At 42.9% G+C, this 17,481-nt stretch overlaps 2 protein-coding genes across 9 annotated transcripts in view; one reads left to right on the forward strand and one right to left on the reverse strand.

Annotated features, from left to right (window-relative positions):
* ANAPC15 (anaphase promoting complex subunit 15) overlaps positions 1–17,059 on the reverse strand; it is a 76,110-nt gene extending 59,051 nt beyond the window's left edge. For 2 of the 3 annotated variants that reach the window (XM_067038819.1, XM_067038818.1), the window contains exon 1: positions 16,591–17,059. The gene's annotated coding sequence lies outside the window, so the exon portion shown is untranslated. The remainder of the gene's footprint in view (positions 1–16,590) is intronic. The other variant, XM_067038824.1, reaches the window with a different exon arrangement.
* Positions 11,327–15,748, forward strand: FOLR2 (folate receptor beta). 6 transcript variants are annotated; one of them, XM_067038815.1, is made up of 5 exons: positions 11,327–11,469; positions 13,447–13,620; positions 14,674–14,865; positions 14,980–15,115; positions 15,262–15,748. In XM_067038815.1, the coding sequence occupies exons 2-5, from the start codon at positions 13,471–13,473 to the stop codon at positions 15,546–15,548; spliced, it is 765 nt and encodes a 254-aa protein (XP_066894916.1). In that variant the 5' UTR covers positions 11,327–11,469; positions 13,447–13,470; the 3' UTR covers positions 15,549–15,748. The 6 variants fall into 6 exon arrangements, with proteins under 6 accessions (XP_066894916.1, XP_066894913.1, XP_066894917.1 ...); XM_067038812.1 differs by having other exon boundaries at positions 11,335–11,469; positions 13,425–13,620; XM_067038816.1 differs by having other exon boundaries at positions 11,335–11,469; positions 13,425–13,620; positions 14,677–14,865.
* Positions 17,060–17,481: the final 422 nt, after the last annotated feature.

Here is a 17,481-nt window from a genome sequence, read left to right on the forward strand (position 1 = left end):
CTTTACCTTGTATAGAAATCCTCTAGAAAGGACGAATTCCTCTCTTTGCTCTAACGTCTTTCTCCACAATGTGAACACGATGTACAGGGCAGCTCTTAGGATACTGATAAGCTGAATTTTAAAACACAGAGCATACCAATTATACCTAACTATTTTTAGCATCCCTCCTTGCCTCCTTCTTTACTTATGAGTACCATGCTGTGAGGGAGCAAATTTTTTATGTATTCTAGCAGCTGTCTGGGAAGTGCCAAAATGATTTTGGTGTAAAATATGCCTTGATAGTTTTATTATTCTGAATTTAGGACTTGATCTTGGAGAAGGGAAACAGAAAAAAAAAGTGTTGTCAGGAAAGAGCCTCAGTCTTGGCTGTGTTATTAATAAGAAAACTATATTTTATAACAACCTTGTCACCAAGAATTTTAACTTCTCTAGAAATGAGGGATCCTACTGTTTCATGTTATATCATGACCCAACAGCATGATGCAAGTCAGCACAAAGCCCAAAAAATTAACATGTGTTTTTGAGAAGTGAAAGTTCAAATTCAGGTTGATAAGGACCTAAACTTTGCTATGAGGGCAAAACACACAGGAAACAAAAAATAACTTTTATTTATTCGTGTTAACAGTAGACTCTATACTCAAAGACCATTTTACTTACAAGTGACCAATATTATTTAAAGCTTTATGCTTCTTAAAATAGAAGTAATCTGAAGAAGCACTTCTGGAATGACAAAGTAAGGACATCTGAAAATCCACTCCTCCATAAAAGCAATAACACTGGCAAAACTTGTCAAAATCAACTTTTCCAGAACTCTGGAAATTAATCAAAGCTTTCAAAAACCTAAGGAGAATTTATTCAAGAAAAATGGCTGAATATCAGTAGGAACAGTGAACTTTGTGATACTTTTGCTTTTTCCCATCCTCCTCTCCGCAACTCCACAGTAGTCTCCAAAATCAGCAGCCTCACAACTACAGTAGTGATGAAAACCAGTGGCCTAGCAGCCACTAGAGGGGGCAGAGAGGGTGCGGATCTCCCCAAAAAGCCCTATCCCTAGAGAACTGTCACTACTTGATCTATCTGGAAGCTCTGTTAAGAGCCCCATTCACAGGGCTTGTCTGACTCATGAGCCAACCCAGTGAGAAACCCAATGCCTAGATGTTTGTCTAAATAATCAGCAGCAAATTATTTGACATCCCAGCTTCCTACCAGTTGTGGCAAACAAGAGGCAGGACAAAAAACTTAAAAGGAACATCAGGGAATGAGATGCCAAAAGGGAGCTTTGAAAAGCTCTGACATCTCTACCTGGGGATCTTGAATTCATGTGCATTTGCAGAACAATGAATATGTCCAGGAAATACCTGAGAAGGCTCCAATCCCTCAGCTCTGGGTTAGGTGATGATCCAAAGGCAAGATCCATGAAAGAAAGAACTGATAAGCTAGATTTAATCAAAATTAAAAATTTTTGCACAATTAAAAACATTGTTGGAAATTCCCTGTAGGTCCAGTGGTTAGGACTCAATGCTTTCATTGACGGGGCCTGAGTTCGATCCCTAGTTGAGGAACTAAGATACCGCAAGCCGCGCAGCATGTCAAAAAAAAAAAAAAAAAAGACATTGTCAAGAGAGTGAAAGGTGAAAGGACAAGCCACAGACTGGGAAAACATATCTGCAAAAGATATATCTGATAAATGCCTGTTATCCAAAATATACAAAGAACTTTTAAAACTAAACAATAAGAAAACAACCTGATTTTAAAAAATGGGCCAAAGACATTAATTAACAAATACTTCATCAAAGATATACAGATGGCAAATAAGCATATGAAAACATGCTGCACATTATATGTCATTAGGAAATGCAAATTAAAACAACAACATGGGGCTTCCCTGGTGGCACAGTGGTTAAGAATCCACCTGACAACACAGGGGACATGGGTTTGAGCCCTGGTCTGGGAAGATTCCACATGCCACAGAGCAACTAAGCCCATGCGCCAAAACCACTGAGGCTGCACTCTACAGCCCGTGCTCCACAACAAGAGAAGCCACTGCAATGAGAAGCCCACACACTGTAATGAAAAGTAGCCCCTGCTCACTTCAACTAGAGAAAGCCCGCACACAGCAACGAAGATCCAACGCAGCCATAAATAAATAAATAAATAAATAAATTTATTTATTTGTAAAAAAACAACAACAATATGATACCATTACACACCTGTTAGAATGGCCAGAATCTGGAACACTGACAACACCAAATACTGGTGAGGATGTGGACCAAAAGGAACTTTCATTCATTGCTGGTGGGAATGCACAGTAGTATAGCCACTTTGGAAGACAATTTGATGGTTTCTTAAAAAACTAAACATACTCTTACCACATGATCCAGCACTCATGCTCCTTAGTATTTACCCAAAGGACTTGAAAAGTTATTTCTACACTAAGACCTGCACATTAATGTCTACAGCAGCTTTATTCATAATTGCTAAACCTTGGAAGCAACCAAGATGTCCTTCAGTAGGTGAGTGGGTAAATAAACTGTGGTACACCCAGATAATGGAATATTATTCAACACTAAAAAGAAATTAACTATCAAGCCATGAAAAGACATGGGGGAACTGGGGACTTCCCTGGTGATCCAGTGGTTAAGAATCCACCTTCCAATGCAGGGGACGTGGGTTCAATCCCTGGTCAGGGAACTAAGATCCCACGTGCCGTGGGGCAACTCAGCTGGCGAACCACAACTACTGAGCTCAAGCGCCTCAACAAGACGGTCCATGTGCCGCAAACTACAGAGGCCACATGTGTCCTGGAGCCTGCACACCACAACTAGAGAAAAAAAACCCACATGCCACAACTAGAAAGAAGCCCATGCGCTATGACAAAGAGCCCGCGTGCCACAACTAAGACTGGATGCAGCCAAAAAAATAAAGAAAATAAATAAATTAAATAAATAAATATTTTATTAAAAGTATATGGAGGAACCGTAAATATATATTACTAAGTGGAAGAAGCCAAAATGAAAAAGCTACATACCGTATGTTTCTAACTATATGACATTTGGAAAAGGCAAAAGTATAGAGATAGCAAAAGGATCAGTGGTTGCTGGGATTGTGGGGAGGGGGGTGTAGGCAGAGCACAGAGGATTTTTAGTGCAGTGAAAATACTCTGTATATTATAATGATGGATACAATTATTCATTTGTCCAAATTCATTGCATGTACAGCACCAAGAGTGAACCCTAATGTAAATTATGGACTTTGGCTGATTAAGATGTGTCAATGTAGGTTCATCAATTGTAACAACGTACCACTCTGGTTGGGGATGTTATAATGGAGGAAGCTATGTACCTATGGGGGCAGGGGATATATAGGAAATTTCTATACCTTCCCTTCAATTTCATTGTGAACCTTAAGCTGCTCTCAAAAAAGAAAGACTGAATAAAAGTTTTGTTTAATAGAGGTGCTCAGTAGCAGGTTTGAAGTGGCTTCAGGTTTCAAGAATCTATAAATGTGAAGATGGAAAACAGAAATTGTCCATTCTTAAGAACAAAAAAAAACGAAGGAAAAATGAACACAGCCTCAGGGACTTGTGGTGATAACCATCATGCATACCAAAATATGCACAATGGGAGTTCTATAAGTGGGGGAAGACATAAATATTATAGTATTGGAGAAATCATGGCTTAATCTCAGATTTTATGAAAAACATTAATCTACACATCTAAGAAGTTCAATGACGTCAAGATAATATAAACTCAAAGAAATTCACACTTAAACACAACAGAGTCAAACTACTGGAAGACAAAGAGAGAATCTTACAAGCAGCAATAGAAAAACAATTTATGTACAAAGTACCCTCAATAAGAGTAACTGCTAATGTCTCATCAGAAACTATGAAAGCCAGGAGGCAGTGGGATGATATACTCAAAGTGCTGAAGTGAAAAAGTTCAATCAAGAATTCTATAACTGGGCTTCCCTGGTGGCGCAGTGGTTGAGAGTCCGCCTGCCGATGCAGGGGACACGGGTTCGTGCCCCGGTCTGGGAGGATCCCACATGCCGCGGAGCAGCTGGGCCCGTGAGCCATGGCTGCTGGGCCTGCGTGTCCGGAGCCTGTGCTCCGCAGCGGGAGAGGCCACAAAAGTGAGAGGCCCGCATACCGCAAAAAAAAAAAAAAAAAAAAAAAAAAAAAAGAATTCTATAACCAAGGGGAATTCCCTGGTGGTCCAGTGGTTAGGACTCCCTGCTTTCACTGCCAAGGGCAAGGGTTTAATCCCTGGTCAGGGAACTAAAACCCCGCAAGCTGCATGGTTTAGCCAAAATTAAAAAGAAAAAGAAGAAAAAAAGAATTCTATAACCAGAAAAATTATCCTTCAAAAATGAAGGAGAGGGACTTTCCCTGGCGGCACAGTGGTTAAGACTCTGCACTCCCAATGCAGGGGGCCTGGGTTCAATCCCTGGTCAGGGAACAAGATCCCACATGCATGCCACAACTAAGGAGCCCATGTGCTGCAATTAAGGAGCCCACATGCTGCAACTAAGACCCAGTGCAACCACATAAATAAATAAATAATTTTTTTTTTTAAAAAAGGAAGGCGAAATTAAGACATACCCAAATAAACCAAAACTGAGAGAATTTGTTGCTAGCAGACATTCTTTACAAGAAATACTAAAGGTTGTTCTTCAAGCTGAAATGAAAGGCCACCAGACAGTATGTGAATTCCCATGAAGAAATCAAGAGCATAAGTAAAAGTTAATATACAAAGAAATATAAAATATGGTATAAATGCATTTACGTTGTAACACTTCTCTTATCCTATCTAATGGAAAAAGACAGCTGTGTAAAATAATAATTATTAAAAGTCTGTTGATATGTTCATAATGTATAAAATTATAATTTGTATGACAATAATAGTACAAAGGAGTGGGGGAGGGAATGAAGCTGTACTGGAGCAAAGTTTTGTTTTTGTTTGTTTGTTTTTTTGTTTGTTTGTTTTTTTGTTTGTTTGTTTTTTGCGGCTCACGGGCCTCTCACTGTTGTGGCCTCTCCCGTTGTGGAGCATAGGCTCCAGGTGCGCAGGCTCAGCGGCCATGGCTCACGGGCCCAGCCGCTCCACGGCATGTGGGATCTTCCCGGACCAGGGCACAAACCCGTGTCTCCTGCATTGGCAGGTGGACTCTCAACCACTGCGCCACCAGGGAAGCCCTGGAGCAAAGTTTTGAATACGATTGAAACTCGGTATTAACATCAAATAGATTGTTATAAATCATGATGTTAGTTGTAATCTCAGAGCAACTAGTAAGAAAAAACTCAAAAATTATAGTAAAAGAAACAACAAAGGCATTAAAATGGTACACTACAAAATATGAATTAAACACAAAGACGGCAGTAATGGAGAAACAGAGGAACAAAAAAGACAAACAATATATATAAAGCAAATAAAATTAAAGATGTAAAACATCTCATTAGTAATTACATTTTATATAAATGGATTAAATACTCCAATAAAAGTACAGAGATTAGCAGATAAAAAATCATTATCCTACCAAATGCTGGCTACATGACTCACACTGTAGATTCATAGATGAAAAGTTGAAATTAAAGGATGGAAAAAAGATACATTATGCAAAAAATAATCAAAAGATATCTGGGATGGTTAAAATGATATCAGACAAATAGAATTTAAGACAAAAATTGTTAAGAGGCAAAGAAAAGCATTTTATAATGATAAAAGGGTCAATCCATCAGGAACACATAATTATAAACATAAATATAGAGTTCCAAAATACATGAAGTAAAAAACTGACAGAATTGAGCACAGAACTACAGAATTCAATAATAACAGTTGGAGATTTCAATACCCCCTACCAAAAATGAATAGAATAACTTGGCAGAAGATCAACAGGGAAATAGAAGACTTGCACAACATTATAAACCAGCTAGACCTAGCAGATATCTGTAGAACACATCAACAAACAACAGAATAATAGATATTCTTCTCAAGTGCATATGGAACATCATATGTTTGGCCATTTAAAAAAGCACCAATACATTTAAAAGAGTTGAAAGTATGTTCTCTGAACCCAATGGAATGAAACTGGAAATCAAAAAAAGAGGAAGATTTAGGAAATTTACTAATATGTGTAAGTTAAATAATACACTCCTAAATTATCAATGAGTAAAAGAATAAATCACAAGAGATATTAGAAAAAACTTTAATGAAATGAAAATGAAGAATATCAAAACTTATTGGGGGGCTTCCCTGGTGGCGCAATGGTTAAGAATCCACCTGCCAATGCAGGGGACATGGGTTCGAGCCCTGGTCCAGGAAGATCCCACATGCCACAGAGCAACTAAGTCTGTATGCTACAACTACTGAAGCCTGTGTGCCACAACTACTGAAGCCCACGTGCCTAGAGCCTGTGCTCTGCAATGAGAAGCCACCACAATGAGAGGCCTGCGCACCACAACAAAGAGTAGCCCCCACTCTCAGCAACTAGAGAAAACCTGCATGCAAGCAAAGACACAATGCAGGAAAAAAAATTAAATAAAATGAATAAATAAATAAATTTATTTAAAAAAACTTATTGGATGCAGCTAAAGCAGTGCTTAGAGGGAAATTTAGAGCTATAAATACCTATATTAAAAAAGAAGAAAGATTTTAAATCAATAATTAACCTATTACCTTACAAAAATAAAATAGACAAAGAACAAAATAAACCCAAAGCCAGAAGAAGGAAAGAAATAATGAGTAAAGCAAAAATAAATGGAACAGAGGATAGAAAAACAATAGAGAAAATGAAGAAAACCAAAAGTTGGTTTTATGAAAAGATAAACAAAACTGATGTCTTTAGCTACATTGATTTTAAGAAAAAAAGAGAGAAGAATCAAATTATTAAAATCATGAGTAAGAGAGGGGACATCACTATTATCCTTACAGAAATAAAAAGCATTGTAAGAGAATACTATGAACAACTGTAAGTCAAAAAATTATATAACATAAATGAAATGGACAAATTCCTAGATACTAGCTACCAAAGATGACACCAGAATAAGTAAAACATTTAAGTATACCTATAACAGGTAACGTGATTGAATTAGTATTTTTAAAATTTTATTTATGTATTTATCTATTTATTTTGGCTGCGCTGAGGCATGCGGGATCTTAGTTCCCCCAACCAGAACCCATGCCCCCTGCAGTGGAAGCGCAGAGTCTTAACCACTGTATCACCAGGGAAGTCCCCTGAATTAGTCATTTTAAAACTTCCTCAAAGAAAAGCTCAGGCCCAGATGGCCTCAGTGATGCATTCTACCAAATGTTTAAAGAATAATTAATACCAATCCTTCACAAATTCTTTCAAAAAAGAAGGGGAGAGAACACTCCCCAACTCATTCTATGAGACCAGTGTTACTCTGATATAAAATCAGACAAAGTCATGACAAGAAAAGAAAACTACAGACCAACATCTTTTATGAATAAAGACATAAATCTTCTCAACAAAACATCAAACTGAACCCAGAAGCATATAAAAAGGATTATACACCATTACCAGCTGGGGGAATCTAAAGAATGCAAGTTGGTTTAACACCTCAAAATTAATTGATTTAATACACCATATTACTAGAATAAAATACAAAACCACATGATCATCTCAATGGATGCAGGAACATCATTTGACAAAATCCAAAATCCTTTTGTTAAAAAAACAAAATAAAGCACTGAACAAACAAGGAATAGAAGGGATTTTCCCCAATGTGATAAAGGACATCCATGAAAAACCCACAGCTAACATCCTGTTCTATGCCAAAAGGCTTTACCCCTAAGATCAGCAATAAGACAGGTATATCCACTCTCATCATGTCTACTCAATGCTGTATAAAAGTTGTAGCTAGGGCTATTAGTGAAGAAAAAGAAATAAGATCCATACAAATTGGAAAGCTAGAAGTAAAACTATTTCTATTCACAAATGATGTGACATTCTATATAGAAAATCCTAAGGAATCCTCAAACACATGATTACTAACAAGTGAGTTCAGCAACTTTGTAGGATACCAGATCAATATGCAAAAATCATTTGTATTTCTATACACTAGCAATGAACAATACAAAAATAAATGTAAGGATACAGTTCCATTCACAATAGCTTGAAAAAGAATCAAATACACAGAAAAAATTTAACAAATGAAGTAAAAGACTTGCACAGGGGACTTCCCTGGCAGTCCAGTGGTTAAGACTCTGTACTTCCACTGCAAGGGGTGTGGGTTCAATCCCTGGGCCAGGGAAATAAGATCGCACATGCCACATGGCGAGGTCAAATTAAAAAACAACAACAACAGCAAAAAACTTGTACACTGAAAATTACAAGACATTGTTGAAAGAAACGAAAAACCTAAATAAATGGAAAGAAATTCCATGTTCATCAATGAGAAGACTTAATATTGTTATGAGGACAATACTCCCCAAATTGATCTACAGATTGAACTCAATTCTTATCAAAATCTCATCTGGCTATTTTGGAGTAACTGACAACCTGATCCTAAAATCCATATGGACATGAAAGAGACCTACAATAGCCAAAACAATCTTGATAAAGAACAAAATTAGAGGACTCACACTTCCTGATTTTAAAACTTACTACAAAACTATAAGAAAGTGCAGTAGCAGGATAGAGCTGAGAGTCCAGAAATTTGACAACAGTGCTAAGACAGTGCAAGAGGGGAAAGAATAATCCTTTCAAAATATGGTGCACGGACACAACTGAATATTCACATGCAAAAAAATTAAGTTGGACTCTATTTTACACCACACACAAAAACTAACTCAAAATGGATCAAAGGCCTAACCATAAGAGCTAAAACTATAAAACTGTAAGAAAACGTAGGGGAAGAGCTTCATAACATTACATTAGGCAGTGATTTCTTGGATATGATAGCAAAAGCACAGGTAACAAAAGAAAAAATAAAGAAAAATTGGACTACATCAAAATTTAAAACTTCTGTGCACCAAAAGACAATAGAATGAAAGGCAACATACAGAATGGGAGAAAATATTTGCAAATCATATATCTGATAAGGGGTTAATCCAGAATATATAAAGAACTCCTATAATTTAACAATAACAAAATAACCTGGTTAAAAAATGGGCAAGGCTTCCCTGGTGGCGCAGTGGTTGGGAGTCCGCCTGCCGATGCAGGGGACGCGGGTTCGTGCCCTGGTCCGGAAGAATCCCACATGATGTGGAGCGGCTAGGCCTGTGAACCGTGGCCGCTGGGCCTGCGTGTCCGGGGCCTGTGCTCCGCAACGGGAGAGGCCGCAGCAGTGAGAGGCCCCAAGCATATGAAAAAAGGCTCAACATTACTAATCATTAGAGAAATGCAAATCAAAATCACAGTGACATACCACCTCATACCCACTAGGATGGCTACTATTAAAGAAACAAACAAACCAACAGAAAATAACAAGTGTGGCCAGGATGTGGAGAAATTGAAATCCTTGTACACTGCTGGTGGAAATGTAAAGTTGTGCAACCATTTTGGAAAACAGTATGACAGTTCCCCAAAAATTAAAAATAGAATTACCATATGATCCAGCTATTCCACTTCTGGTTATATAACCAAAAGAATTGAAAGCAGGGTCCCAAAGAGATAGTTGTATACCTGTGTTCATAGTAGCATTCTTCACAATAGTCAGAAGGTGGAAGCAGCTCATGTGTCCATGGATGGATGAATGGATAAAATATGGTATATACACACAATGGAATATTATTCAGCTATAAAAAGGAATGAAATTCTGACACATGGGTGAACCTTGAGGACATTATGCTAAGTGAAATAAGCCAGTCCCAAAAGGACAAATAATGTATGACCCCAATGATATGAGGTATCTAGAGGAGTCAAATCCTTAGAGACAGAAGGTTGAATGGTGGTTACTGAGGACTGGGGAGAGGAGGAAATGGGGGGCTGCTGACTAATGGAAATAGAGTTTCAGTTTAACAGGATGAAAATGTCCTAGAGATTTGTTGCATAATATGAATATACTTAACACTACTGAATTGTATACTTAAAATGGTTAAGGCAGTAAATTTTACATAGTCTGTATTTTACCACAATTTTTTAAACAGCTAAAAAATTGTTTAATTATAGTTACAGAAATAGTAGATGGTGAGGTATTCTCATTTATCAGATTTGAGACAATTTTTCTCTGTGACCCTTGACTTCTGTACCTCATCTTCTACCTGTGTCCATCTGGCTGCTCATAAATTAATCTGATAGCTGCCATTTAAGCCTACTCAAGCAACCTAAACGTCCATCAGTAGATGAATGGATAAAGAAGATGTGTTCATAGTAGCATTCTTCACAGTAGTCAAAAGGTGGAAGCAGCTCAAATGTCCATGGATGGATGAATGGATAAAATGTGGTATATACACACAATGGAATATTACTCAGCCATAAAAACAAATGAAATATTGCCATTTGCAACATATGAATAGATGTACAGATTACGATACTAAGTGAAATAAGTCAGGCAGAAAAAGACAAATATTATATGATATCACTTAAATGTGGAATCTAAAAAAAAATACATTGCCGTGTGGTGTGGCCAAAATAATAATAATAATAATAATACAAATCAACTTATTTACAAAATAGAAACAGAGTCACAGACATAGAAAACAAACTTATGGTTACCAAACGGGAAAGGGGAGGGAGAAGGATAAATTAGGAGTATGGGATTAACAGATACACACCACTATATATAAAATAGATGAACAACAAGGATTTACTGTATAGCATAGGGAACTATATTCAATATCTTTTAATAACCTATAATGGAAAAGAATCTGAAGCTGTATACCTGAAGCTAACACAATATTATAAATCAAACATAGTTAAGTAAAAAAATTTTTAAAGCCTACTCAGTATATGCCAGGCTTTTCTACATATAATTCTCAACAATCTTCTCGTGAGCAAACTGAAGCTGAGAAAGATTCAGTGGTATTTCCCACAGTTATGGGAGGGATGGAGCTATCACTGGGTCCTATGACCTGGCCCCAAAGCCTGGGTTCTTTCTCACTAGGTCCCATTCCCCTCAAGTTAGCTTTATCCTAACAACCATTTGGGGTCAAAAATGCAGATCCCCCTTGGAGATGAGCAATCATCTAGATTTTGATGCATGTTGAATGTGTGGACCCTGGAATGAATAAATTAACAAACAAAGAGATGAATGAAAACAGGAATGGATCATTTGACAGACTAAAGTAATCTTGAAGAGGGTGGGATCCGAAGAGAAGGAAGAGTAGGAGAGCTGAAAGAGGAAATTGTATCTATGCTTACCAGAGCTCCTAGTCAGTCTATCCGGCACTGAGGACAGAGAACACAGAGGGCAGTGCCGCGGTTTGGAGCTGCTGCCAACCTGAAGACAGGCCAATCCAGACAGAGCTGTGTGTGCGCCCAGGCCCAGCAGCAAAGGAGGCTCAGGCAAGTTGCCCTAAGGAGGGGATGGTGACAGGATACTGCGGAGACTTGGCAGGTTGGCGCATAGGGGCGGGGCATATCCCTCTATAGAAAGATCACTCTGGCTCTTGTGGGGAAGGTGACTTGAAGGGGAAGAAACTGGAGGAGGGAAGACCTTAACCCAAACACAGAGCCAAGGGAAGTGAATTCCAGAAACGTTTTCCGAGAGACTTTGCCAGGGCTTGGTGATCAACTGCATGGGGAATGGGGAGGGAGAGGAAAGTCTCTATTATCAACTCTTAGGTCCCTCGGTGACAGAGCCTAAAGGAACAGATCTGTCATGGGTGGGGTGAAAGGTCAGAGGCAGTCATGGAGAGAGTAGTGGGCCGTCACTTTTGCTGGGGGTCTCCCACGACTCTAAGTGCTTGTCTGGTTAGCAGCTCCAATGCGAGGGACTTTTATGTTGTCCCTCAGGTCCTAGGGTACTGCATTTGTGTTTTGAGGGATAAGGTAGGGATCTGGTGCATCTGTCCAGAAAGAGCTGAGGAGGCCAGAGTCACGATGTGGGGGGTGGACAGGAGGAAATGGCTTTCAGAGAATAGGGAAGGAAAAAGTCTGAGAAAGCAAAGCTGTTTAAAAACAACCACCCGGGCTTCCCTGGTGGCGCAGTGGTTGAGAATCCGCCTGCCAATGCAGGGGACACGGGTTCGTGCCCCCGTCTGGGAAGATCCCACATGCCGCAGAGCGGCTGGGCCCGTGAGCCATGGCCGCTGAGCCTGCGCGTCCGGAGCCTGTGCTCCGCAATGGTAGAGGCCACAACAGTGAGAGGCCTGCATACCGGGGAAAAAAATAAATAAATAAATAAAAACAACCACCCCAGGGGGCTTCCCTCGTGGTGCAGTGGACAGGGGTTCAAGCTGGTCCAGGAAGATCCCACATGCTGCGGAGCAACTAAGCCCATGCGCCACACTACTGAGCCTGCGCTCTAGAGCCCACGTGCCACAACTACTGAGCCTGTGTGCTACAACTACTGAAGCCTACGCACCTAGAGCCTGTGCTCTGCAACAAGAGAAGCCACCACAATGAGAAGCCTGCTCACTGCAATACGTAGTAGCCCCCACTAGACACAACTAAAGAAAGCCCTCGTGCAGTAACAAAGACCTAATGCAGCCAAAAATAAATTAAAAAAAAAAAAGTAGAGTCCCAGTAGCAACCTAAATGTCCATCAACAGACTGAGTGGATAAAGAAGATGTGGTACATATATTCAATGGAATATTACTCAGCCATAAAAAAGAATGAAATGATGCCATTTCCAACAACATGGATGGACCTAGAGATTATCATTACTAAGTAAAGTTAACCAGACAGAGAAAGACAAGTATCATATGATACTGCTTATATATGTAATCTTTAAAAAAACAAACAAACAAACAAAACCATCCTTGTCATTTCTGTGCCATTTATAACCAAACACCATCCTGCATGTTGCCTTACTTGATCCTTGTGCTGATCCAGAGAACTCAGCAGAGCTGGGTCGCTGCCACCCCAAGGCTAACAGGGTTTCTAACCTGGCATGGGAACCCAGGTGATCCAGGGTTTAAAGGCAGAGCACTTGCTGGACACAGGATGAGGGCACTATGTGTCCCTGGCCCCTTTCAGGGGAGCAGAGCATGGACCTGAATTATTTAGTTACTTTTCTTAGATCAAGTCCAGAGAGAAGGTGAGAGCACAAGGCATCTCCTCCACCTTGGGAAGATTCCCCCAGGGCTCACCCTCTAATCCCAGATCCCCTTCTGAGCCCTTCGAGCCTGAGGTGAGGGAGCCACCCCTTTTGTCAATCTTCTCTACTTCAGTCTCAAGGAGCCTCAGGACCCCCAACACTAAAGGAACAGGGTCTGACCCCATCCTTCAGTGTGGAGCTGGGGAGACTGAGGCAGGAGGTGAAGGGGGCACCCTGCATGGGACTCTCTCCCCTCAGGCTTTGGTCTCCCTAACCACAGCTGCCTCTGCAAGAAAAGAAAGACATGCCCTGGAAATTGACACCCCTTCTGCTGTTTCTGGCCTGGATGGCCTACCAGTGCAGTGCCCAGGCCAGAACAGACCTGCTCAATGTCTGCATGGATGCCAAACACCACAAGATAAAGCCAGGCCCTGAGGACAAGCTACATGACCAGGTGAGGATGGAGTGTGGCTCTGGGCGGGGAGGGGGCTTGTTCAGACAAGGAAGAGGAAGTCAGTGTGGTGAGGGAGGGGTCGCGGGGTCAGCCCCTTCACCACACACACACATCCTGAGTTATCACTGTGGGAGAAGATGAAGGTAGGATGCGGGGGAGTGGCTGGCGTGATTCCAGGGGTGGCCTGCTCAGGACAGGATACCGTGTCGGCAATAAGGCGGAATGATCATATACTGAGCACCAACCAGGTGTCATGTGTTTTCTGGGTGTGATTTCATATTCCCAGGGGCCCTGTGATGTGGGTAGATGATGTTCTCCTCCACATGACACAAATTAGGAAACTGAGGCCCAAAGAAGCACACAGACACACAGAGGAATGGGACAGGACTTGCCCTTGTGGTGGGTTAGGGGTAGGACTGAGGTGGGCAACTCCAGGGGTTTAAAGGGGAAGAGACTTCAGCGTATATTACTGCATAGTGTATCCCCTTTCCTCCTTTGCTCAAAATGCCACCTTCCAGTGAGGCTGTTCACAACCACCCCATTTAAAATTTCAACAGTCATCCCATACTCCATATTTCCATTACCTGCTGTAATTTCCTCCATATAACTGATCAGATCCTGATATATATTTTTTCTCTTTTAGTTCTTACTGTCTCCCCTCACCAGAACACATATTTCTGTCTGTTTTGTTCTCTTCTGTATTCCCAGCATCTAGAACAGTAACTGGCATAAAACAAGTGCTCAATAATTATTTTTTAGTGAAAAAATAAAATACTTTGTATAAAGTATCAAGCGCGGTATAAATGATAGCTATTGTCTCCCCAAGACAGGGTTTCTCCCAGGTTCTCACCATCCCTGCCTCCCCATCACACTGTTGTAACTGAGTCTCTCCCAAGACCAGAGTCTCTGGAGGCCAAGGACAGAGAGGTCCTAACAGTGAGCGTTCCTAGAACAACCTACCTGGGGCAGGAGAGCAAGAGCCAAATGGGAAGAGGCTGGAGGTGGCAGAGCTTGTGGTTGGGGAGGCAGTTAGTCTCATGTTTTCCCCCCCAGCAGTGCATCCCCTGGAAGAAGAATGCCTGCTGCTCTGCCAAAGTCAGCCAGGAGCTGCACAGGGACACCTCCTCCCTGTATAACTTTAACTGGGATCACTGTGGCAAGATGGAGCCCGCCTGCAAGCGCCACTTCATTCAGGACAACTGTTTGTACGAGTGCTCACCCAATCTGGGGCCCTGGATCCAGGAGGTATTTGTGTCTCCCTCACCCCACCCCAGCAGGCTGTCACCCAACTCCAGTCAAGGCTGTTCCTACCAACATCTCAGGCTGACTGGAGCTCTCCCTTTCCCCCGCTCCCCCCAGGTGAACGAGAGCTGGCGCAAAGAACGGCTCCTGAACGTGCCCCTCTGCAAAGAGGACTGTCAGATCTGGTGGGAAGACTGCCGCACCTCCTACACCTGCAAGACCAACTGGCACAAGGGCTGGAACTGGACCTCAGGTGAGGGCCTGAGGGTGGGAGATGGAGGTGGAGAATGGAGAAAGGGGGTTTGAGGATTTGGGGTTGGGCAAGAATTTCTAAGGGGGGCCAGAAATGAGCTTTGGGCCCAGGGGCTGAATGTCCGTGCCTACCCTCTCTTCCTGCAGGATCTAACAAGTGTCCAACTGGGACCACCTGTGGCACATTTGAGTTCTACTTCCCCACGCCAGCAGCCCTGTGTGAGGGCCTCTGGAGTCACTCCTACAAGCTCAGCAACTACAGCCGGGGCAGTGGCCGCTGCATCCAGATGTGGTTCAACCCCGCCCAGGGCAACCCCAACGAGGAGGTGGCGAGGTTCTATGCCTTGGCCATGAGTGCTGGGGCCATGCCCCAGGGGATTAGACCTCTCCTGCTCTGCCTGGCCCTGATTTTGCCACTCTGGCTCCATGACTGAGTCCAGCCATCCCCAGACAGTCCCCAGGTTTGATGACCAGGCTGGGCTCAGCTCAGCTCCCACAAATGAGAAAGCCGTAAGCATGCCTCCATCCATTACCCATCCCTCTGTCATCTAGTTCCTGCTCCTTAGTGGGGCCTGTGGTTTCTCTGACAGCCAGTTGTAATAAATAGACCAACACATCCGTGTCTGATGAATTATTTCTGTTGTGAGTTTGTGGGTGGTAGGCGGCAGATTACATAGTTTTTGGATGCCTTCAGATTAGAGAAATGAGACGTGGGTTTGAATCCCAGCTCTGCTATGATGTGAACGTGAAGCAGTTGCTTGACTGCTCTAAACCATACCTCCTCAATAAAATGAACATAATAATCATTCCTTCTCTCATGGTTGTTAAATGTTGCCTAAAAACCATGTGTGCCTAGTGCCTGCATATTAACAGTCCTCAGGAATCCTGTTGCCCTTGTAGCCCCAAATGAGAGTGCCAAGTCCAGAACTTCATTATTTATACTGGGCCCCAAATACCCTTCCTTTCCCCCAGGCCTTGTCTGCCTGGCTCTGTGCTCAGCTCTGCTGCTCTGGGAAAGCTGGGGATGGGAGCCAGGGAAGGCTTTGGATTCCCGGGGCAGGGGGTGCAGCGGGTGTGGTGTGAAAATAAATTCACCCCATGTGGATTGAACGGGCAGAGTTGGGGCTTGGGAGCCTCAGAGGAGGAAGAGAGCAGATTGGGGAAGGCATCTGTGAGGTTCCTGGGGAGGAAATACTCCGGAGCCTTGCTCTGGTTCAGCCCTGCTGTGTCCTGGAAGCGTGGCTGGAAAAGCAGCGGAAACCCTTAGGGGTTTCCCAAGGGCAGGAACTTCTCCGGCACCTCTGTCCCCTCCAGGGTTGGTAGATATGCCTCTCCTAGAGGATTGCTCTGTCGTTGCACAGCCCCCAGGAACTGGGCCTGAGTTTATATCTCAGGGTCTCCCGCTTCCCCTTTCCCCCTCCGGAAGCCTTTGTCTCCACCTCCCAACCAAAGTTATCCTCAGAGAGGCGCCGGTACCTGTGTGAGAACGCCAGGCAGGAGGTGTCATCAAGCTAGGACGAGAACCCAGGAGTGAAGACTCGTAGTCCAGGTCTCTCCCGCCGCCTCATACCAAAAGGCGACTGATAGGGGAAGTTGGCCACAGATTGGAGGACGAATTATTGGGTTGCTGGAAGGGTCTTGAGACGCTGTTTACCGTGTGGGTGAGTCACAGTCATTACATTTATCTAGTCTGGAAGGCCCCACGGACCCCGCTCCACGTCCCAGTCTTTGCTCCAGCTGGGTGAAGTCAATGCGTATTTGAAACAGAGAAAGGAGCTCGTTGGAACTGACCCAGACACAGGTTCAATTTAGCAAAGTGAAAGTTCTCTCGCAGGTTAAACGGGATCCTCCGACAGCGGCCTAAGAGTTGGCAGCAATGGGAGCCAGGTTGGAGGCCTGCGCCTTTAAGGATCCAGGGGGCGGAGGGGCGGGGCAGGAAGCGGACTCCCAGGAGACGCTGCCACCAGCTAGGTCTTTTTGTGGGGAGGGGCGGGCCATACCCTCCTAAGGACCCCGCCCCCTTTCCGGGAGGCCCCTTGTGGGAGGGGAAGGGACCGGGGATTGTCGGAGCGAGCCTGGTTTAGGGCGCTCTTGGCTCTGCGTCCCGCCCACAGAGGCTCAAGTTTGTTGACTTGGAGGGAATAGCTGGGATGGGGGCGGGTGCTAATAATACCTGTTCGTCCCATTGCCGCGCTTTACAGTTTACACAGCTGTCACCTTCGTTACTCCTTAATTAATAATAAAAATAGCCGCTGTTCGGGAGCGCCCACTGAATGCCAGGCCCCGTGCGGAGAGCTTTACAAGAACAGTCCTATTGAGTCTGCCCTCATAAAGTTATCCCCATTTTCCAGAGCCGGAAGGCGAGGC

The sequence above is a fragment of the Kogia breviceps genome, chromosome 7 (genome assembly GCF_026419965.1).
Source record: "Kogia breviceps isolate mKogBre1 chromosome 7, mKogBre1 haplotype 1, whole genome shotgun sequence".
NCBI lineage: Eukaryota > Metazoa > Chordata > Mammalia > Artiodactyla > Physeteridae > Kogia > Kogia breviceps.

Coding starts and splice junctions, on each gene's coding strand:
- FOLR2 (XM_067038815.1), top strand. CDS start 13,471: ATGCCCTGGAAATTGACACCCCTTCTGCTGTTTCTGGCCTGGATGGCC. Junction 13,621..14,673: donor AGGACAAGCTACATGACCAG/GTGAGGATGGAG, acceptor TTTCCCCCCCAG/CAGTGCATCCCCTGGAAGAA. Junction 15,116..15,261: donor GGGCTGGAACTGGACCTCAG/GTGAGGGCCTGA, acceptor CTCTTCCTGCAG/GATCTAACAAGTGTCCAACT.